At 35.1% G+C, this 24,877-nt stretch overlaps 1 protein-coding gene across 3 annotated transcripts in view; it reads left to right on the forward strand.

Annotated features, from left to right (window-relative positions):
- The first annotated feature begins 322 nt into the window (after positions 1–322).
- The window catches only part of LOC137654596 (uncharacterized), a 114,507-nt gene continuing 89,952 nt past the window's right edge, over positions 323–24,877 (forward strand). Inside the window, exons 1-2 of one of the 3 annotated variants that reach the window (XM_068388377.1) lie at positions 323–510; positions 645–1,412. In XM_068388377.1, coding sequence (XP_068244478.1) covers positions 1,329–1,412 — 84 coding nt within the window. In that variant the 5' untranslated portion in view covers positions 323–510; positions 645–1,328. Of the gene's footprint in view, positions 511–644; positions 1,413–19,942; positions 20,100–24,877 lie in introns of those variants that run through there. The other 2 variants (XM_068388386.1, XM_068388403.1) reach the window with 2 other exon arrangements.

The raw sequence follows: 24,877 nt of genomic DNA on the forward strand, positions 1-24,877 counted from the left end.
TCCCGGTAGCCAGGGGTTTTTGTTATTTCATCCTTATAACCAGCTGCCTACCCTCACCTCCAGCTCTCGGAGAACCCTTAGTACCCCTGTCCTCATCCCCGCCCCTTTGATCGTCATTATGCACATGGGTATATTGGTATTATTTACGTCACGGCGTTGGTGCGTCACTCTAGGCTGGCGGGGCCCGGGGGGTAGTAAGAGGAGGGGGAATGGCGGGCCAAGCAGGGACAGATGTAACTCACTTTTACGCACATGCCCCATAACGCATCCGAGGCAGGGACAGAGGGCATCATTCGTATTGTCTCCTGTGAGATTTTCTATATTACTGAAAAGTTACAAGTAACTTTCTTTTCCCGAAGACACGAAACTTTAGGAGCTACGCTCGTTATCGGCACTGACGAGTTCTGAAAGATTGTGACGCATTGTCAACTCGTTGAAATGAAAAGTTTGCTTATTGAATACTACCATATGTTCTCATCTCTGACTCAAGTGATACTTGAGTAACTTAAGGTAATTTTCATCTAACCGTTTAGAGAAATGACACCACCTAGACATATACCTGAAAATTTTTTATTAATTTGATAATGTTTGTATAACATGATTTTTTATTATTTTACACTGAGACGAATTTTGTTTTTCTCAAGGTCTTCCTAGGTGCTGTATCGTCCTCAGTCGAAGGACACCTGAGGAGGTGAATAGCTAGCTATAGCTACTGCATCTGCTCGACCGGAAATCAAGACAGCAGCTGGCGATGGTTGTATTTGTGGCCAGAGTGAGCGAAGGTCCCATGGTCAAATGCCACTCTATTATGAAGTGTGTCGGGCATGGGCGAGGTCCCACGTTGTAAACAAAGCACATACAAGGAATAGTAAACAATTCGTTATTTGTGTTTTAGCGAAGGAGCTAGTTGCGAGTGATTTATAATTAGTGACAATATTCCTGTGTTTACAGATACAGCGATTCGCTCGATGTTTTGTCAGATGTATTCACTGAAAGAATGCTTTTAATCTGTTGCGGAGCGGAAATATAGGTTAGTAAACAGTGAAGAATCTGTGGACAGAAAATTTTCTTTTACGTAGCAACTGTGTGGTGTTTCTTCAATACGGGCTAGTTAAGCTTAAAGCTTATAACACAAAGCGAAATAACTACAAAAAGAAATAAAGTAACACGTGCTCAAAAATTAACCTTTGATTCAAAAAGCCTTAAGTGAAAACGTTTCGAACCATTTCGTCGATAACTCAACTGGTCAGGATATAGGTGATGAAAACACCAAGGGAGGCCAAAGAGAATGCAGCAGTGAGTTAAGAGACTAAAAGAAGGGATACAAGATGGATGACACAATTAACACGGAGTTTGTAACTCCTCTCCAGGCTCTACTGTGGAAGCGCCAACGCGATCTCTTGAATGCCAGGGTAAGTGAGGAGGGATTTATGTCGCCACAACGTATCTTTTGTTTCCTTTTCTTTGGGGGGGAGGGGAGTAGAGGCAATAGTGTCTATCTACCTTATGAAATATTAGACGATTGTTTATATTGTTTTTTATACAGGTTATGGAAAAACAGGATTGAAACTTCCCTTATTTTTATTTTAACATTAGACCAGTTTCAACCTTCGCGATTGAGTACCGTAAATAATATAATATAGTATAAGAGAGAGAGAGAGAGAGAGAGAGAGAGAGAGAGAGAGAGAGAGAGAGAGAGAGAGAGAGAGAGAGAGAGAGAGAGAATGGTGGAAGACCGTGACGTCTGTGAGAGCGAGTGAATTTCTTAGGTAAGGTGGTATTATTCCTTCCTCAGATAAGGATAAAGGTACGAAAGGCCTCGGAATTTGGCAATAGAATGGGGAAGACGGTGTGCCAAAATGGAGTCTTGATTTCTGTGGGAATTATTATTATTATTATTATTATTATTATTATTTGCTAAGCCACAACCCTAATTGGTAAAGCAAAATGCTATAAGCCCAAGGGGTCCAAAAAGGAAAATACCCCAGTGAGGAAAGGAAATAAACCACAAGACAAGTTTAAGAACAATAATAACATTAAAATAAATCTTTCATATATAAACTATAAAATCTTCAAAATAACAAGAGAAAGAGAAACACGATAAAATAATGCGGAAGAGTGAACCGTCAAGCAAGAGAACTTTAATCCAAGACTGCGGAAGACCATAGCACAGAGGCTATAGCACTACCCAAGACTAGAGAACAAAGGTTTGGTTTTGGAGTGTCCTCCTAGAAGAGCTGCTTGCCATAGCTAAAAAGTCTCCTCTACTTTTATCAAGAGGAAAGTAGCCACTGAACAGTTACAGTGCAGTAGTTAACCTCTTCACAGAAGAATTGTTTGGTAATCACAGTGTTGTCAAGTGTATGAGGAAAGAGGAAAATGTGTAGAGAATAGGCCGGACTATTCTGTGTATGTGTCGGCAAAGATGAAATAAGCCGTAACCAGAGAGAGGGATCCAATGTAGCATTGTCTGGCCAGTCAAAGGACCCCCTTACTCTCTAGCTGTAGTATCTCAACGGGTGGCTGGTGCCTTGGTCAACTTACTACCTAAGATGAACTGGTAAAGGTAGTAGGTTGAGAATTATGGTGAAGGTTATTTGAATATTCGTCGTTCTTAATTATTATTGCAAATCACTGCACGTAGAACACTCGTGTAGGTAGTAAGGGACGATTCTTTAATGAAAATAATCACCCCGGACATAAAGCACGTGATTAGGAACAGTGGCTTGACCGCCACCGCCACCGCCTAGGAGGCTGGCTGGCTGGCTGGCTGGGACCACCAGGTTGGTGGTATACAACAGTAGCACGCGCTGTTCTGAAGCTGTAATCGGTGGGAATGTAATCTTACCCACCCTCACCCCACTCACCTTTTCCCCACCAATGGGCCAACTGCCACTTAACGTTGTTACACGGTGTACTTGTTTTCTTACAAAGTTTCATATGTATGTTATATGCATCGTGTTTCATGACCTTTGGATTAGCAGTCACTCGCTGACTCATATATTAATGCTAAATTGAAATGTTTTTAATTAATGTTGAATTTAAATTTGTTTAGGTATTTCATTTCATATTTGCAGATTCATAATCGTTTTGGCATGTTTCCTATTATTATTATTATTATTATTATTATTATTATTATTATTATTATTATTATTATTATCATCATCATCTTCGCAAAGGAGGTTATAAAATCGAGTCGGTTTATTTATTTGCCTACGTGTGTCTGTCTGCCTGTCAACAAGATTACGTCAAAACTACTTGACGGATTTTGACGAAATTTTCACCACAAAGGAACCAAACAATCATCACAAAATGGCTGGCACCTGCCATTCATCGGGAACTCGTTAGTCAAAGGTGTGTAGCCAATTCTAAGGCGACAAAGGACAGTCTCCCACCTTCTTGGCATATTTTCATACTTCCATGGAGGTATAGCATTTGTTATTTCCTTCATCTTATTCTGATCAGAATTCCCGTAGAGTTACCAAACATCACTAAGAAACTTTTTGATAGGCAAAAAGTCATTACTAGGAAGAAGATATCTTCCTGGAAGTAAATTGTCTGCTGTCTCTTTTGATAATTTGTCTGCCGCTTCATTACCGGGGGTTGTACACCACGAATGCGACAGAAATGAATGACAAGTGTTATATGTAGCCTATATATATATATATATATATATATATATATATATATATATATATATATATATATATATATATGTGTGTGTGTGTATATATTTATATGTATATACTGTATATGTATGTATATATATATATATATATATATATATATATATATATATGTGTGTGTGTGTGTGTGTGTGTGTATGTATAACATCTAAACAAATTGACGGATTTTGCCGAAATTTCCATCATGTTCCGGATCCGGATTTGCATTTTTCACAATATTCAAGATTACGTCAAAACATTCACAAATTGTATTTTCACCAAATTTTAACAATGCATAGATAATGTGCATAAAAATAAACTATCAAATTTTGGAGGTGAAACGGATCAAAAGCGTGATTCTGGATCAACATTACACGTTTCACCATCTATAGTCTGCCAATGAAAAGTGAGGATGCGCTGTCCGTAGACTTTAGTTAAATGTCACAGTACTAATTCATCCACGATCAGAATTTCAAGACAAGTGTTTCGCCGTAGACTTGAGTAGAATGTGAACAATATTCATTGGCGGAGGCCTTGAAATCTTCGATTTCTCCTATTATTATTATTATTATTATTATTATTATTATTATTATTATTATTATTATTATTATTAGAGCAAATAAGATACATTTCAAATCTTTCCCCCCGTATGACAATAGATTTATGCTTGGTGTCATTAAATGGCTAAGCTTTATTAAATCAAGTAGACACAAACAACACACACATATCTATATATATATATATATATATATATATATATATATATATATATATATATATATATATATATATATATGCGCGCGCGCGTGTGTGTGTGTGTATATATATGTTTGGTGGGGGGGTCCATCTATGTGTTTCTATAAACTTTTATGTCCAAGTTGGATTAATTTTCGACTTCAAAAGTTCTTTTAATATTCGTATATAAAAAGTCTATTCCTTTTATTCATTTCAAGATTAATTTATCCCTACCCACGTAAATGATACTGGTGAAAATAGAAATAAAAAAGCATTTGCAGAACGAAATGAATGGCAAAGAAATGTCCACTTATATGAAAATTTATATAATAGCTGCCATATCTTGCATCAGATGCCAATGGTGTGTAAGTGAAAGATTTCATGATGTTAAATAATTACTGTTATGATTGAAACTAAACCTAAGCCTCATAGATATTTTTCAAGTGTATTATTATAATTAACTTTTTGAAAAATATCACCTGCCACTTTAAACGCTAACAAACAAACAAGACGATACATTCTTCAAGCAAAGCAAGATATTCAGACATTAGATATAGAAAATTCTTTCTGAAACTACCTAAAACATAGTAATCCCCCCAAAAATGTTCCAGTTTATTAGTGTATCTTCTACCATTCAAGTTTTGAAAGTGTATGGATAGTGTCTATAGTTGCACTGTGGATATTACTGAAGGATCTTTGCAGCATCCCTCTGGCCCTTTGCTGAGCCTACTGTTTAGTCGTCAACTTTACCACAGTTCCTGTTTACTTTTTTTCATCTTGCGGTTCAAGCTATTTTAACCTTTGCTTCATAATGCTACTTTGGCGTTTTCCTCTACTGTATCTCTGTGCTTAATGGACTCCTCAGCACCTGCAACATAACCCTAATTCATAAATTCACTCATTCATAAACAGTGCGTTATTACTTGGTATGGTCCTCAGTCTCAACGTTCCTCTATCTCAATATTTCTTGGTGGCTATGACTGTTGTCTGTCAGGTTCGGAATGTAGAAGCATCGCGCTCACAACAGTACAAGTACCTGTGCCAGTGTGCCTGGAGAACCCCTATTTAGTGCCTCAGTCATATTTGTAAGGAGAGGAGAGTCAGCAGTACGAAGTGTCCTTATAAAACGTGATATTTTCTGTTTCACGTCTTACGTTAAACGTTTAATAAAGTACCTTGTAATCAATGTAACATGACATTATTACTGCCACCAAGGTTAGAAAATCGAGATTTATTTGTCTATGTTTCTGTATGTATGAGGACAGGATTACGTCAAGACTACTTTACGGATTTTGACGAAATTTTCACTACTGACAGATCTTAGGTCATGGACGACCCCGTTAATTTTTGGAGATGATCCGGATCCCGATTCTAGATCCGATTTCACATTTTCTTTTTTCCATTTCAAAGATAAAGTCTAAATGAATTGACAGATTTTGATGGAATTTTCACTACAGACAGATCTTAGATCATGGACGACCCCATTAAATTTTGGGGATGATCTGGACCTGGCTTCAGATTCTACATCTGAATTTGTATTTTTCGCTATTTTAAAGATAACGTCAAAATAAATTAACGAATTTTGATAGAATTTTTACTACAGACAGATCTTAGGCCATGGAGGATCCCATTAAATTTTGGAGATCATCCAGATCCGGCCTTTGATTCTAAATGCAAATTTGCATTTTTCGACATTTTTAAGATAATATCAAAGTTAATCGCCGGATTTAGATGGAATTTTCACTATAGACAGATCTTAGGTCATGGATGATCCCATTAAATTTCGGAGATAATCCGGATCCGGCTTCAATTTCTATATCCGAATTTGCATTTTTCACTGTTTCAAAGATAACTTCAAAATAGATCTACGAATTTTGATGAAATTTCTACTATAGACATACCTTAGGTCATGGACGACACCATTAAATTTTGGAGATGATCCGGATCCGGCTTCGGATTCTATATCTGAATATGCATTTTCACCATCTTAAAGATAACATCATAATAGATTGTTGGATTTTGGTGGATTTTTCACTACATACAGATCTTATGGCATGGACAACCCGATCATATTTTGGAGATGATCCAGATTCGGCTTTAGATTTTATATCCGAATTTGCTGTTTTCTCAATTTTAAAGATAGCGTCAAAATAAATTGGAGGATTTTTATGGAATTTTCACTACTGACAGATCTTAGGTCATGGACGACCCCATTAAATTTTGGAGATGATCCAGATCCAGCTTTGGATTCTAGATCTGGATTTGCACTTTTTGCCATTTTAAAGATATCAAAATAAATTGATAGATTTTGATGGGATTTCGAACACAGATAGATCTTAGGCGATGGATGACTTCATTAACTTTTGGAGATGATCCGGTTCCGGATTTGTCTTTCTTTTGTCTGTCTGTGGAGAGGATTATGTAATAACTACTCGACAACAGATTTTGACAAAAATTTCTTGACAATTAGATCTTATGTCATGGACGACTACATTAAATTTTAGAGATGATCCGGATCCAGATTCAAGATCCGGATTTGTATTTTTTGCCATTTTAAAGATAACCTCTAAACAAATTTTGGATTTTGATGAAATTTCCACCACAGATAGATCTTAGTACATGGACAACTCCATTTACCTTTAGCGGAGGTCAGAAATCTCCGAGTCCTCTTGTTTTAGTTATCCCAACTTTGTCAAATATGCTTGTTTATACCATTTTTGGTGTCTTAATTCTATTGTTCTTTTAAAGGTTAAAGGTGTCTGGTTTCAGTTGCAGTTTCATCAAAATTGAAGCTCACCAGAACGTCAGCCGGGCAAGCCCAACTCTCCACTGTGGGGCCCAACAGTTGAAAGAAAGCTTCAACTCACGATCAATCGAATTATGAAGTGAGCAGATTTGAATGGCTTCAAGTTTTCTACAAGTAAAACAGTTGTCATTATTTCTGTCGCATTCTTGGTGTGCACCCCTTGGTAATGAAGCGGCAGACAAATTGGCAAAAGAGACAGCAGACTACTTCCAGGAAGATATCTTTTTCCTAGTAATGACTTTTTGTCTGATATCAAAAAGTTTCTTTGTGATGTTTGGCAACGCTACTGGAATTCTGTTGATCAGAATAAGATGAAGGAAATAACAAATGCTGTACCTCCATGGAAGTATGAAAATATCCCAAGAAGGTGGGAGACTGCCCTTTGTCGCCTTAGAATTGGCTACACACCTTGACTCACAAGTTCCCGATGACTGGCAGGTGCCAGCCATTTTGTGATGATTGTTTGGTTCCTCTGATTGTGAGGCATTTACTTATTGAATGTTCAAGTCTTGTGGGGATCAGGGAACAATTTCTGTCTGAAGCTTGTGGTGAGGATGGCAGGTACATCCTCACCAATATTCTTGCAGGGGGCATTTTTTATGATGTTAATGGCATTTTTAAGTTCATATTGGAAGCTGACCTTCTTACTCGTTTTTAAATATATTAATTTTAACATTTTCACTATTAAGTTATTTATTCATTTCTGTTTTTTATTTTAGTTTTTTATTTGTTAATCAAGTATACTTAAATCGGCATCAATGACCACCGATGTTATGATGCCAGATAATTACAAATCATTCATTCATTCATTCCCTAGTGAACAACTGAACACGTTACCACTGTACTAGTCCAGGATTCCAGCTTATCGTTTTCTAAATGAAATATGTAGATTGAATGTAAAGTGAGGTAAACTTCAACATGGGTAGTTTCCATTTGTGCATACATAATGGACCCACAGTACTTTTAACATGCTCAAGATATATGGTTGGATGGCCAACTAAGCAAGAATGTGCTGATAAGGTAGGGCGTGTGGTTTTAAACGGATTCCCCTACTGATGTCACATCACAGATCACTCACTGACTTACCTTCTTTCTCCAACTCCACTCCAGCTCTTTACCCCCCCTCTCTCTCTCTCTCTCTCTCTCTCTCTCTCTCTCTCTCTCTCTCTCTCTCTCTCTCTCTCTCTCTCTCTCTCTCTCTCTCTCTGTTTTTATATAATTTGGTGTATTTCCAAAATTGTACCCGAAACTATTCTAAATTTGGTTCCACACCACCAAGCTGTGTTTTCTGTATAAAGGTTTCCCACCTCCCCCTCCTAAATGTGGCATATGAGTGGGGCCCTACCGCACTCATATGCCAGATTCTGCCACTATTCATTCACTGACAGTACCATCCTGTTCGTAATACTAGGTATGCAGTCAATTCTAATAGCTACTTCTCCATCATGAGCCTCAATACTACACAGTATTCTAGATGTTTTATTTCAGCTTTGACCAAGTTGTGGAATGATCTTCCTTATCAGGTAGTTGAATCGGTAAAGCTTCAAAAGTTCAAACTTGCAGCAAATGTTTTTATGTTGAACAAGCTGACATAAGTCTTTCTATAGTTTACATATGAAAGACTGGTGAGAGACTGGTAGATATGTGTGTTGAGCAAAAGATGGTGATAAGTAATAGCCTTTTCAAAAAGAAAGATAAAAATAAGTATACATGGGTAAGAGTGGCAAATGGAAGAGTAGTAGAAAGGGCATTAATGGATTATGTGTTGATAACTAAAAGAATGTTTGGAAGATTGAAAGACGTGCACGTGTTTAGGGGTATGGCTAACGGTATGTCTGATCCTTTTTTGGTGGAAGGAAAATTAGTTGTAGCAAAAGAGTGGGGGAATAGAGTAGGTGGATGTAAAAGGGAGCTAGTGAGGGTTGAAGAGCTAATAAAACCGGGGGTAAAAAGTAAATATCAGGAAAGGTTGAAAATGACATATGACAAAGTGAAAGTAATAGAAACTAGGAATTTAGAGGATGAGTGGAAGTTAGTAAAAGAAACTTTTGTTGGGATTGCAAGTGATGTGTGTGGCAAGAAGGTTGTTGGAGGCAGCATGAGGAAGGGCAGTGAATGGTGGAATGATGGAGTGAAGGTAAAAGTGGAAGAGAAAAAGAGGGCTTTTGAAGAATGGCTGCAGAGTAATAGTATAGAGAAGTATGAAAAATATAAAGAGAAAAATGTGGAAGTAAACCGCAAGGTACGTGAGGCAAAGAGGGCAGCTGACCTGAGGTGGGGTCAGGGATTGGGTCATTCATATGAAGAGAATAAGAAGTTGTTTTGGAAAGAAGTGAAGAGAGTAAGGAAGGCTGGCTCAAGAGTTGAAGAGACAGTGAAAGATGGAAATGGAAGGTTTTTAAAAGGAGAGGAGGCAAGGAAAAGGTGGGCCGAATATTTTGAAAGTTTACTGAATGTTGAGGATAATAGGGAGGCAGATATAATTGCTGTTGCAGGTGTTGAGGTGCCAGTGATGGGAGATGAGAATGAGAGAGAGATTACAATAGATGAAGTGAGGAGAGCACTAGATGAAACGAGAGTAGGAAAAGCGTATGGTATGGATGGTGTGAGAGCTGAGATGTTGAAGGAAGGGTGTGTGACTGTACTGAATGGTTGGTGAGATTGTTTAATATGTGTTCTGTGGTGTCAATGGTACCAGTAAATTGGGTTTGTGCATGTATTGTACCACTATATAAGGGTAAGGGAGATGTGCATGAGTGTTGTAATTCAAGAGGTATTAGTTTGTTAAGAGTAGTTGGAAAAGTGTATGGTAGAGTAATGATTAATAGGATCAAGGATAAAACAGAGAATGCAATCTTAGAAGTACAGGGTGGTTTTAGAAGAGGTAGGGGTTGTATGAATCAGATTTTTACAGTAAGGCAGATATGCGAGAAATATTTAGCAAAAGGTAAGGAGGTGTATGTTGCGTTTATGGATCTGGAGAAAGCGTATGATAGAGTTGATAGGGAAGCTATGTGAATGTGATGAGGTTATATGGAGTTGGTGGAAGGTTATTGCAAGCAGTGAAAAGTTTCTACAAAGGTAGTAAAGCATGTGTTAGGATAAGAAATGAAGTGAGTGATTGGTTTCCGGTGAGAGTGGGGCTGAGACAGGGATGTGTGATGTCGCCGTGGTTGTTTAACTTGTATGTTGATGGAGTGGTGAGAGAAGTGAATGCTCGAGTGCTTGGACGAGGATTAAAACTGGTAGACGAGAATGACCATGAATGGGAGGTAAATCAGTTGTTGTTTGCAGATGATACTGTACTGGTTGCAGACACAGAAGAGAAGCGTGGCTGATTAGTGACAGAATTTGGAAGTGTGTGTGAGAGAAGGAAGTTGAGAGTTAATGTGGGTAAGAGTAAGGTTACGAGATGTACGTGAAGGGAAGGTGGTGCAAGGTTGAATGTCATGTTGAATGGAGAGTTACTTGAGGAGGTGGATCAGTTTAAGGACTTGGGGTCTGTTGTTGCAGCAAATGGTAGAGTGGAAGTAGATGTATGTCAGAGAGTGAATGAAGGTTGCAAAGTGTTGGGGGCAGTTAAGGGAGTAGTAAAAAATAGAGGGCTGGGCATGAATGTAAAGAGAGTTCTATATGAGAAAGTGATTGTACTAACTGTGATGTATGGATCGGAGTTGTGGGGAATGAAAGTGATGGAGAGACAGAAATTGAATGTGTTTGAGATGAAGTGTCTAAGGAGTATGGCTGGTGTATCTCGAGTAGATAGGGTTAGGAATGAAGTGGTGAGAGTGAGAACGGGTGTAAGAAATGAGTTAGCAGCTAGAGTGGATATGAATGTGTTGAGGTGGTTTGGCCATGTTGAGAGAATGAAAAATGGCTGTCTGCTAAAGAAGGTGAATAATGCTAGATTTGATGGGAGAAGTACAAGAGGAAGGCCAAGGTTTGGGTGGATGGATGGAGTGAAGGAAGCTCTGGGTGATAGGAGGATTGATGTGAGAGAGGCAAAAGAGCGTGCTAGAAATAGGAATAAATGGCGAGCAATTGTGACGCAGTTCTGGTAGGCCCTCTGCTTCCTCCGATGCCTTAGATGACCGCGGAGGTAGCAGCAGTAGGGGATTCAGCATTATGAAGCTTCATCTGTGGTGGATAATGTGGGAGGGTGGGCTGTGGCACCCTAGCAGTACCAGCTGAACTCGGTTGAGTCCCTTGTTAGGCTGGGAGGAACGTAGAGAGTAGCGGTCCCCTTTTTTGTTTTGTTTCATTTGTTGATGTCGGCTACCCCCCCCCCCAAAAAAAATTGGGGGAAGTGCCTTGGTATATGTATGTACATATGAAAGATCTGTTTTAATATTGTTATTGATCTTTGAAGTATTTCATTTTAATTGTTCATCACTTCTCATATATTTTATATATTTCCTTGTTTCCTTTCTTCATTGGGCTATTTTTTTCCTGTAGGAGGGAGTCCTAGGTCTCATAGCATCCTGCTTTTCCAAGTAGGGTTGTAGTTTAGGTGGTAGTAGTAGTAGTAGTAGTACTGTATTAGTAGTAGTAGTAACAACAACAACAACAATGATAATAATAATAATAATTATTATTATTTTTATTATTATTATTATTTTCAATTGATAATTAATAATAATAATTAGTAATTGATAATTGATAATTAATACTACTACTACTACTACTACTACTACTACTACTACACTCTCTCGCAATAGACCATAACCCTGCTTCAAGCGCGCCATATGACCACCTTAATGCAGTTGTCTACAATGTAAATAGGTATTTCCTAGAGGACAGAGTAAGGGAGGGGGTTTGGAGAGTAGTCTGATGATCTGTGGGGATGTGGCATCAGTGGGGGAATCTGCTTACAACCAGGTGTCCTTCCCAGACGGCTCTTTTTTGCTGTGTTGAGTAAAGCTCTGCCTCCTTTCCTTAATATCGTTGAGAATCATTAGTAAGGAGGTGTGACATGATACTATTTAAACTTCGATTTACTAAGACATTTGCCATTGGAAGTTGATCGTTATCCTACTGTAGAAAGCAGACTTCCCTTAGTCTTCCACTCTGTTTGAATGCACCATTTTTCTCGGTTAAAGGTTACGGGTCATTGATGAGTTGAAGGAGAATGTGGTAGATCATTATTCTACCGAATTGGAGATTATACGAAGCAATTATGGTTAATGGCCGAGCTGATTCTTCCTCCCAGCTGTGATCATTGAGATCTAAATAATTGCCGTTGATGATTTGACAGGTAGACCTATGCGTCACCTTGAATCATCTCATTGCTACTTCCCAAGGAGAGTAAGGCTGTGTTCTCTTGAGAAATCTATCAAACTGCCGATATTCATGGGACAAGTTACCATCCATTAACTTATTAACCAGTGATTTGTTCTGTATAAAATAGGGTATGTAATGCCTCCTGCAATTTCCTTAGAATATATAATCTTCTGATCGATTGATATAAATAAAGGAGACCATTATGTATTGGTGGTATTTAGACATGTGCAACAGCTCTTGCCTTATCTTCTTTCTCCTTTTCGTGATCCTAACAGGGGCTTCTTGAATTGAAATATTAGCGTAATTGCTTAAAACTTAATAATTTCAAAATGCTTTGTAATCTGAGTAAGAGACAAATTCATTAACTTTAAAAATTTTAAAATTTATAAAAAAAAAATGGGTTTTTTAATTTCTTTAGTGATTTCTTAACTTCCTAATTGACTTATTTTTGCAAGATAGCAAGAAGAGGTTCTTTTTGCACTTGTTGGAGAATTAGTAATGTCACTCCATTAACTAAATGTGTTTGTGGTAGCTCTAGCCTTGCTTTTTACTGCCCAATTTCCATAACTCCCATATTTAAAGTTTTTGAATGTCTTTCAGCAAAATATCTCAATAGGTGTGTTGAAGGAGATCCGGTTTCCTACTGAGCAGTTTGGCTCTCTCGAAGACCTTGGAGCATGCGGTGCCCTTTCTTCAATTTCCAATGCTGTACAGAAATCCCTTGATTGTGGTCAGGAAATTTGTATGATTGGCCTTGATTTTCTTGCTACCTTTGATCATATCGATCATGAGTCCCTTATTTTCAGATGTTAGCAGATGGAAATAGGAGGGTCTTTTATTAGCATCGTTATTGATGATCTCGGCCCATTACTTTTCATACTTAATATGCATGATATGCGGTTAGGCCTAGAAAATAAGTTTGTTGCATAGGTAGGTTATGCTACTCACTTTGTGTCAGTTCCATCTCCTAATTATAGACCTATGCTAAATCCCTCATTAGAACTCGAGCTAAAATTATTGCATGGAATAAAATTTGGGGCATGGAGTTGAATCCTAACAAAACTCAAAGTATGATTATAAGTAAGTCAAGAACCATGGCTCCTCAAACTCCAGATCTTTGTTTTGACAATATATTTCTAACTATATATAACTGATTTAGAATTCTAGGAGTGATTCTTAATTGCAAATTTAATTTTGAGAACTACATTTGGTCTGCTTCTTCAATTTCATAAGTTCTTATTGAAGAAGTCAAGATTTTCGGTGATCAATCTATCTCAAGGAAATGTTTTACTTCTTTCATTCAACCTTATGTTGTATTGTTTTCTTACTGACACTTATTTCAATATGGTAGACAGGAATTTGCAGTCTATAGATTCCTTATTCATGCTCAGGATATTATTCTCTGACATCTTTATTCAGTTAGTTCCTTGTGCATGTTACATAATATTTTTTCCTAATTCTGACCATCACCTGCATTAATTTCTTCCCAAACTGTACCATCCTGTATGTAGTTCTAGGTATGCAGTTAAATCTAACAGTCTTGCCTTTGCCATCATAAGGCTCAATATTACACAGTATTCTAGAAGCTTTACTCCAGCTAAGGCTGGTTTTTAGAATGGGCTTCCTAATCTTGCAGTTGAATTAGTGAGCTTTAGAAGTTCAAATTGTTGCGAATGCTTCTCTGTTAAACAGGCTTACATAAGTCTCCTTTCATAGTTTATATAAGATGGATATATTTTAACGTTGTTACTGATCCAAAAATATTTCATATTTTTTATTCATTACTCTTCATATATAATTTAATTATTTCCTTAAGTAATTCCCTTTCCCCATTGGTTACTTCCCTTGTTGGAGTCCTTGATCTTGTAGCATCCTGCTTCTCCAAATAGGGTTGTATCTTGACTAGTAACAATGATAATAATAGGCATCATAGGAGAGTATTGCGCTGTCATCTTTTACAGTGGCACTCCTGACTCAATTTCTATGGGTTATATATATACTGTATATATATATATATATATATATATATATATATATATATATATATATATATATATATATATAAATTAGCATAGATTATCTTTTGCATACTGTGATTGTTCTGATCCTTTTATTTCCACTTTCTAAGACATCTTTCCCAATAGAGAATGATGTTAAAGTCCCCTGTATGTTTTTTCTTGCTTTAGGTGGTGATATCCCCATTATATTGAGCTATCTCCTTTAGAATAAGTAGGATGATATTTATCCTACTTGACAACATTGTAGACCCAGTTTTTTGTCATTTAGAGTTCTGAAATATCCTTAGCACAATGTATCCTAAGATCCCTGAGCTAGATGTCTAAATTATCAAAGTTTGAACGTAGAAGTTGATGATTAAATTGCATGCCTATTGATGATTTTAGTGCATATAGAATTGTATTATGTTAGTAGAGAAGTTTTGGGCCCTTGAGCTTGAACCAGTTACCTTAAGTAAAATTTTAAATGGTATATACAACTAATAGTTAATCAGTGGGATTTAAAGTAAGTATAAGTATTATCAGGTCAGGACAAAAAGTTTACCAATTTTCATAAAGTAACTACCATTAAGGATAATCATATGAATCTTTTTCATTTTCCATAATACAGTAAATCTAATGGCACTGATTTTAGATGCAGAACATATAAAGCTTTTCCCCTCAGCTCATTTATTCCCTGAATATGTAGACAATTCCTAATACTAACTGTGGTTATAGATCCATATGCTTTCAAGCACAATTAAGAGTTAGTTAGGAAATAAGTATCCCCATGCTGTAAGAAACTCTGGTTCATGATACTAGAAATAGCAACAGCAAAACAGGAAATTCTAAGTGTGTTTCAGTGGAATCTCTTTCCAGTAAGAATGCCTTTGAAGTTCTGTTCAGTCAAGTATGATAGGGTCATAAATCTAAGTGTAAATTAAACTCTTAAGAAAAGAATAGGTAATTGCCCTCTAAGTGCCATGAGCTTAGGTGTTCCTCACGTTCTACACTACCTTACTGAAAAAACTAATGAAAGTAAATGATCTTTAGCACACAATTTTGGCATGTATATGCATTGCTTTAGAATTTATATTAATTTTCATTGAAAGCGCCATTATGCACATTACCCAAAAAACTACTGTGTGATATCACTTGATGGTAGGGATTGACTATGGAGGTAATTGATGAAGCTTATGACACCTTTGTATATTATGCAGACTTTATTGTAAGAACACAATACTTAAAAATTTACTCTCCACAGTCCCCATTAAGATGCATATGGCCCTCTTAGACATTTAGAGAACAATGCAATCAACCCTACAAAGCTGGTGAGAACATTTGATTTTGGCACTTTCTTTGGTGGTACTACTATTTATGGTACATCTGATTCCAGTGCTCAGGTACATGGCACATCAGATGGATATCCTGTTCGTTTGTATCTGGTCCTTTATTACCTGGCTGATTCTCGGGTATTACCCATGTTCCTGGCACTTTTGATTCTAGTATTCCCAAGAATTTTTTTGCTTATAATGCTACATCCTTTTTATGAAAGTCCAGATTCTTTGACCCTCCCCATTGCTTTCCTTTGGTTCATTGAGTATCCCAGAGTTATTTGACTAGTTTATGGTGCAAACAGAACTGTTGTGTCAGTTACTTAAAAGTGTGGTGAAAGACACTTTTTGCCCTTATGCAAAGTACCAGGTCCCTTTTCTATTTAATTGCGGGAGAAATTTGCACAAGAAAACTTTTTAAGTTCTCTAAGTCAGGGATGTGTGATGTTGCCATGGTTGTTCAATTGGTTTGTTGATCGAGTGGTAAGAGAGTGAATGCTTGAGTGCTTGGACGAGGATTGAAATTAATAGACGAGAGTGATCATGAATTGGAGGTAAATCAGTTGTTGTTTGCGGATGATACTGTACTAGTTGCAGACTCGGAAGAGAAGCTTGGTCGATTAGTGACGAGAAGGAAGTTGAGAGTTAATGTGGGTAAGAGTAAGGTTATGAGATGCTCGAAAAGGGAGGGTGGTGTGAGGTTGAATGTCATGTTGAATGGAGAGTTACTTCAGGAAGTAGATCAGTTTAAGTACTTGGGGTCTGTTGTTGCAGCAAATGGTGGAGTGGAAGCAGATGTGCGTCAGAGAGTGAATGAAGGATGCAAAGTGTTGGGAGCAGTGAAGAGAGTGGTAAAGAATAGAAGATTAGACATGAATGTAAAGAGAGTTCTGTGTGAGAAAGTGATTGTACCAACTGTGATTTATGTATTGGAGTTGTGGGGAATGAAAGTGCCTGAGAGACAGAAATTGAATGTGTTTGAGATGAAGTCTCTGAGGAGTATGGCTGGTGTATCTCGTTTAGATAGGGTTAGGAACGAAGTAGAGAGTGTGAGAACGGGTGTAAGAAATGATTTAGCAGCTAGAGTGGATATGAATATGTTGAGGTGGTTTGGCCATGTTGAGAGAATGGAGAATGGCTGTCTGCTAAAGAAGGTGAATAATGCAAGATTTGATGGGAGAAGTACAAGAGGAAGTCCAAGGTTTGGGTGGATGGATAGAATGAAGATAGCTCTGGGTGATAGGAGGATAGATGTGAGAAAGGAAAGAGAGTGTGCTAGACATACGAATGAATGGAGACACAGTTCCGGTTGGCCCTACTACTTCCTCCGGCTGCCTTGGTGGCCACTGAGGTAGCAGCAGTGGGGGATTCAATGTGTGAAACTTCATTTGTGGTGGATAACGGGGAAGGGTGGGCTGTGTCACCCTAGCAGTACCAGCCAAACTCCGCTGAATCCCTCGTCAGGCTGGGAGGAGCGGAGAGAGGAAAGGTACCCTTTTGTTCCCTTGTTTTGATGTCGGCTACCCCCCCCCCATTGGGGTAAGTGCCTTGGTAAATAGGTAAATGGAAGTGTGCAAGCAGAGCTGCCCTTATTACATTTTGATCTTCTTCCTTTAGTAAATACAATAATCTTCTTACAGAACAGTTAGTAAAGGAACAGTTTTCTTTTGAGAACAACAACAGTATATCCAGAATGTACCATATACCTTATTGATCATAAAGGGGTTACCAACAATTAAGTACAACCTTTCAATTTCCTATCAAGTATATAGGATTTAGGTTGTTAACCCCTACACTTTTTTTTTCTTTACTCCAGCAGTTTTTGGTGTTCATTTACTGCTGAATGAAGCAGTGTGTGGGAGTTTGGAAGCAATCCACGATCAGCCAAATGTGAATAAGTGTCTGTACTACCCAGCCACGTTCCCACACTGACTGATTGCATTTAAACATATGGGTGATGGTATCATCACACAAGCACGCCGATAAAGGTTTAAAGACCGCTCATGAATAACAGAGGCAAAGAGCAGTGACACTGCCCCAGCTAGCAGGACAATGCCCCAAAATACCAGGACAGTGCCCTAGAGACTGACCATATACAGTATACAGTACATATGATCAGCGTTCAAGCCCCTCCCCTCCCTCTGCGCGCAAGCAGAAACAAGAAATTATTGAGCTTAAGCGGGACTTGAACTCCAGTCCGACAAATCGCCAGGCAGGGACGTTTCCAATAGGCCACCACAACTCATATCTATCGATCTGTATATATATATATATATATATATATATATATATATATATATATATATATATTCAGCATTAAGATACAAATATCCCTTAATGTCAATTTAACACTATTTCTAATAGTTTGCACCCAGATTATAGTGAGCTTAATTTTAAGCTGTATTTGTGACATAATATTCGAAAATAAAAAAGTCATATGTGAATTATTGACAAACTAATTTATACACACATGCAAATTATATATATATATATATATATATATATATATATATATATATATATATATATATATATATATATATATATTGAGTCCTTTGACTAGCCAGACGGCATTACATTGGATCTATCTCTCTGGTTACGGCTCATTTTTTCTTTGCTTACACATACACCGAATAGTCTTGCCTATTTTTTTCCACATTCTCTTCTGCCCTCATACACCCTACAGCATTCAGATTACCAAACAATTCTTCGCTCAAGGAGTTAACTACTGCACTGTAATTGTTCAGTGGCCACTTTCCTGCTGGCAGGAGTAGAAGAAACTGTTTAGCTATGGCAAGCAGTTCTTCTAGGAGAAAGACACTCCAAACTCAAACAGCCATCGTTCTCTAGTCTTGAGTAGTGCCATAGCCTCTATACCATGGTCTTCCACTGTCTTGGGGTAGAGTTCTCTTGTTTGAGGATACACTCGGTACACTATTCTATCTTATTACTCTTCGTCTTCATTTTTAAAAAAGTTTTCATAGTTTATATATGAAAGGTCTATTTAAATGTTACTGTTCTTAAAATATTTCATTTTGATTGTTCATTACTTCTCCCTGCTTGGGGCCCTTGGGCTTAAAGCATCCTGCTTTTCCAACTACGGTTGTAGCTTAGCTAGTGATATTAATAATAAGGATAATAATAATATATGTATGCGCACACACACACACACACACACATACATACATATATATATATATATATATATATATATATATATATATATATATATATATATATATTGTGTGTGTGTGCGTTCGAATTACACTAAGCTTAAAAAATGTCAAAACATATGGTTGAAAAATATGTGAAATGAAAACTCCATAAAGTTCCAGAATGCAACACTTTAAATTGTGGGCCACAGATTTTTCCATTAATGTTAAAAATATCTAGGAAAAATTTCTCCTTGATTTTTTGCTAAGGCTACTGAGAGCCTTTGTGGCAGCCAGCATCATTCGGCCTCCAACTGCACACATGTTTTAGTTTTCTGCTTCAATTCCTCTTCCTTTTATCTATCTAGCTGTCTAATCTTTTTTTTATCTTTCATCCAGATTTCACCTCTGTGTTAAGGTCTTCCCAGCTCCAACGTCGGTGAATATGGCCGAAATTAATAAAACCATTGCATGGCTCTCGAGCTTACTTTTTTCAGTGCTGAAGTTGCTAATGGAAGTTCATTGACTCTCGTTCTATGAAATGTGCATTCATTATAAATAATAATGATCGTAAAGAAAATCCTGTTCATCGAAAGGTGTCATTAGATAGGTACAATAAAAAAAATGTTCTTTTTGTGCGCAAAAACTAGTTTACGTAGACATTTGTTCTATTTGTAATTAGTGAGTTCCTTTATTTTAGTTTTACTGGCGACTTGTTTTTTATGATTTAGCCATTATTTTCCTATAGTTTATTCAATCCGAATTCTATACCGAATAAACTCTCTTAATCCTTCAGTAGAGAAAATGGAAGAGCGCAGTCTGTCTTGAAGAAATATTGATGGCTAATAACCCGAAACAACCGACCATCAATAAACTTGAAAGTTAGGCGGTAAGTGTCGTCAACATACCGGAGGGGCGATTGTTACGGCAGTTACAAGTCCATTCCCCGCCCGCCTGTGATATTCAATAATGGTAATTTTCAGTTCTTTTCTGATCTCGGAAGTGGTTGGCTTTGAGGAAGGTTAACGTGATTCAGTTCAAGTAGTGGCCGAATGCGATAGAAAACTAAAGAAAACTTGGATAGTACAGTAGTTGTTGGTGTATTTTACCTGTTTTTCTGTTGAAAGGATTAGGTAAGCATTCCTTGTATGTCTTGTTAGAAAAAAGATTCCCCATTTCTCCATTACCTTCTTACCAATCCTCCTATCATAACCTACGGTACCTAGCTTTCCCGCTTTAAACGCCACCCCTTCCCTTTCCCCTTCCACTTAATACCTTTCCCATACATTCTTGTCTTTTCCCTCTTGGTCATTAATGATCCCTCAGTGTACAATAAAGAATGAATGCTGGCTTATATACCAGATATTTTTAAAATAGCCTGTTATCATGGATGCCAAGATTAATTTTCAACACTTTGAATTAGAATTTGTAGAGGAAAAGTTTTTATATTAGTATTCTGTGTAGTTGTTGTAGGTTAGAATAAATTGTTGGCTGCACATATATTGTCTTCCGGTTGCTAAGAATTTTAAATGGTAACTGCAGTGTAGGCTATTCTCTTTGGTATTAAGTATGGTGGCATTGTGGATTTAAAAACAAATTTAATACATAGTGACCCGCTGAATGTCACTTTCAATCGTGTTTTGAGAGGGTAGGGCCTACAATGAGAGTTTGGCGAGTAAGGAAACTCTTTCATGAAGGAAAAACCAGGATTATTTTACTTGAATGCGGAAGGTCCACTTTTCAAGCTTTGCATAAGGTTTGTGCAATAAGAATTTGATTGGTATTATTATAGTAAAACACACGGCAAACTTTACTAATAAAAAAATGGGGTATGTATTGAAAGACTCCTGCTTTTTTTCGAAAATTACCTTTAATTTTCTTGCAAGTAAATATTTAATAAGATATATCCTACGGTAATGGGGGAAACCCTGTGCACTATAGGACTTAAAGATCTCTTTGTCGTATACACTCTCAGGTATTAAGAGTATCACATGGCAGATTCCGCGTTCAGTTGTCAAATCCAAATTATCGAAGCACTTAGAAAACAAGGAAGTCTTCAGTATCATCTTAAAATACTTATCTTCATTTTTTCCGATGTCCAGTGGGAGCGTTTTGTATAGTCTTGTGGCGCATATTTGAAATCTCTAGAACCTACAGTGGACATATATTTTGACTTTACACGATTCGTTGGCTGCACCATGTGTAGTAATTCTCTTAGATGTTTGGGACGTCTGATTTCGATAACTTGGTGGGTTATTGCACATATCTAATTCTCTATTCTAGCTCTAATAGGCAGCCAGTGTAATTCGATTAGTGTAGGAGTAATTCTTCCTCGGGTGGGACACCTTTTATCAGTCTTGCTCCAATACTCATTCTGTTTTGTAATTTCTTAAGTTGCACTATGGATAGATTGTAGTAGATGGAGTTACAGACTGTATCACTATAAATAAAACTGTCAATTATTGCCGCTCGTCGTGGCCTTGGTAAACGACTTGATTGTGGATGGTGCTGAATTGTGTTGTTTATATATATATATATATATATATATATATATATATATATATATATATATATATATATATATATATATATATAAATGTATATATATATATATAAATATATATATAAATGTATATATATATATATATATATATATATGTATATATATATATAAATGTATATATATATATATATATATATATGTATATATATATATAAATGTATATATATATATATATATATATATGTATATATATATAAATGTATATATATATATATATATATATATATATATATATATATATATATATATATATATATATATAAATGTATATATATATATATGCGTATATATGTAAATGGATACATATGCATATATATGTAGATATATATGCATATATATACATATATGCATATACAGTATATGTAGATATATATGCATATATATGTATATATGCATATATAAGTATATACTTTTTATTCATGTATTTATTTGCATATATACTGTATATGAATATATATATGAATATATATGTGCATATATTTGTATATATATATATATATATATATATATATATATATATATATATATATCTATGCATATATATATGCATATATATGTATATGTATGTGTATATATGTGTGTATATATATGCATATATTTATACATGCATATATGTATATATATGCATACACATATGTATATATGCATACATATGTATATATGCATACATATATGTGTATATATGCATACATATATGTGTATATATGCATACATATGTGTATATATGCATACATATGTGTATATATGCATACATATGTGTATATATGCATACATATATGTATATATATGCAAACATATATATGCATATATATGTATATATATGCATATGTATATTTATATATGTGTATATATATGTGTATATATATGTATAGTAGATATATATGCATATACAGTATATACATAAATGTGTATATGTATATATATGCATATATATGCGTATATATGTATATATATATATATATATATATATATATATATATATATATATATATATATATATATACATGCCTATATATGCATATATATGTATATATATGCATATATATGCACATATATGTATATATATGCATATATATGCACATATATGTATATATATGCATATATATGCACATATATGTATATATATGCATATATATGCACATATATGTATATATATGCATATATATATATATATATATATATATATATATATATATATATATGCATATATATGTATACATATGCATATATACGTATATATATATGCATATATATGTATATACTTTATGTATATATGCATACATATATGTTTATATATATGTATACATATACTGTATTCATATATATGCATATATATATATATATATATATATATATATATATATACACAGGGTATATGTGCATATATATTTGTATATATGTGTATGTGTATATGTGCATATATGTGTATATATATGCATATATGTGTATATATATATACATGTGTATATATATGCATATATGTGTAATTATATGCATATGTATTTGTATATATATATATATATATATATATATATATATGTATATATGTGTATATATATGCATATATATATATATATATATATATATATATATATGCTGTATATGCATATATATGTATATATATGTATATATGCATATATATGTATATATGCATATATATGTATATATGCATATATATGTGTATATATGCATATATATACATATATATATATATATATACAAATACATATGCATATAATTACACATATATGCATATATATACACATATGTATATATATATACACATATATATATGCATATGTATATTTATATGTGTATATATATGTGTATATATATATAGTAGATATATATGCATATACAGTATATACATATATGTATATATATGTATATATATATATATATATATATATATATATATATATATATATATATATATACACACACAGGGTATACGTGCATATATATTTGTATATATTTGTATGTGTATATGTGCATATATGTGTATATATATGCATATATGTGTATATATATGCATATATGTGTATATATATATATATACATATGTGTATATATATGCATATATGTGTAATTATATGCATATGTATTTGTATATATATATATATGTATATATGTGTATATATATGCATATATATATATATGTATATATATGTATATATGCATATATATGTATATATGCATATATGTGTATATATGCATATATATATATGTATATATATGCATATATATGTATATATATGCATATATATGTATATATATACATAAATATGTATATATATGCATATATATGTATAAATATGCATATATATGCATATATATATGCATATATATATGCATATATATGTGTATATATATGCATATATGTTTATATATGCATATATATATATGCATATATGTGTATATATGTATGCATATATATATGTTTATGTATGCTTATATATGTGTATGACCCGATCTGGGTCGTATTGGGGGTTCAATCAATTTAGGAAAACACAAATAGAGAGGGATTTCATGCACAAATAATAGCCACGTTGATCATTTTACACAGACTATATTCTCTTAAGTTTACAAGGGCGCCCTTAATTGTGATTACGTTACGTTACTAAGAAAAAGCCCTCATAAAAATGGTACTCTGTTTGGAACCCAGGTTGGCACCTGCCATTCCTTACGTGACACACTCGCTAGACCTCCGAAACTAGACTGTCTCCTATGGGCTGTTTCCCAAGCGCCCATAGATGGGCATTGCGATGCCTGATCAATGATTGGTTGTTTTGACCCGAAAGTCTCATAACAACCAATCGGGAGAGGGTTTGGTGACGCCAAGCCCAAGCTAACCTGTAACTGTCATTTTTGTAGTGCCAACCAAGCCACAGCGTAACCGCCCTTCCTCTAACAAAGAGGAAAAATCTGTTAACACTTCACATATCCCGACCAGTAACGGCCAACTTGACTATGATCAGTTCATGTATATATATGCATATATATGTGTATATATGTGCATATATGTGTATATATGCATATGTGTATATATATGCATATATATACCTATATACACATATGCATATATATATACACACATACTCATATATATACACATACATATGCATATATACACATGTGTATATATATATATGCATATATTTGTATATAGAGATGTGCATGAGTGTTGTAATTCAAGAGGTATTAGTTTGTTGAGTGTAGTTGGAAAAGTGTATGGTAGAGTACTGATTAATAGGATTAAGGATAAAACAGAGAATGCAATCTTGGAAGTACAGGGTGGTTTTAGAAGAGGTAGGGGTTGTATGAATCAGATTTTTACAGTTAGGCAGA

The sequence above is a fragment of the Palaemon carinicauda genome, chromosome 1 (genome assembly GCF_036898095.1).
Source record: "Palaemon carinicauda isolate YSFRI2023 chromosome 1, ASM3689809v2, whole genome shotgun sequence".
NCBI classification, from domain to species: domain Eukaryota; kingdom Metazoa; phylum Arthropoda; class Malacostraca; order Decapoda; family Palaemonidae; genus Palaemon; species Palaemon carinicauda.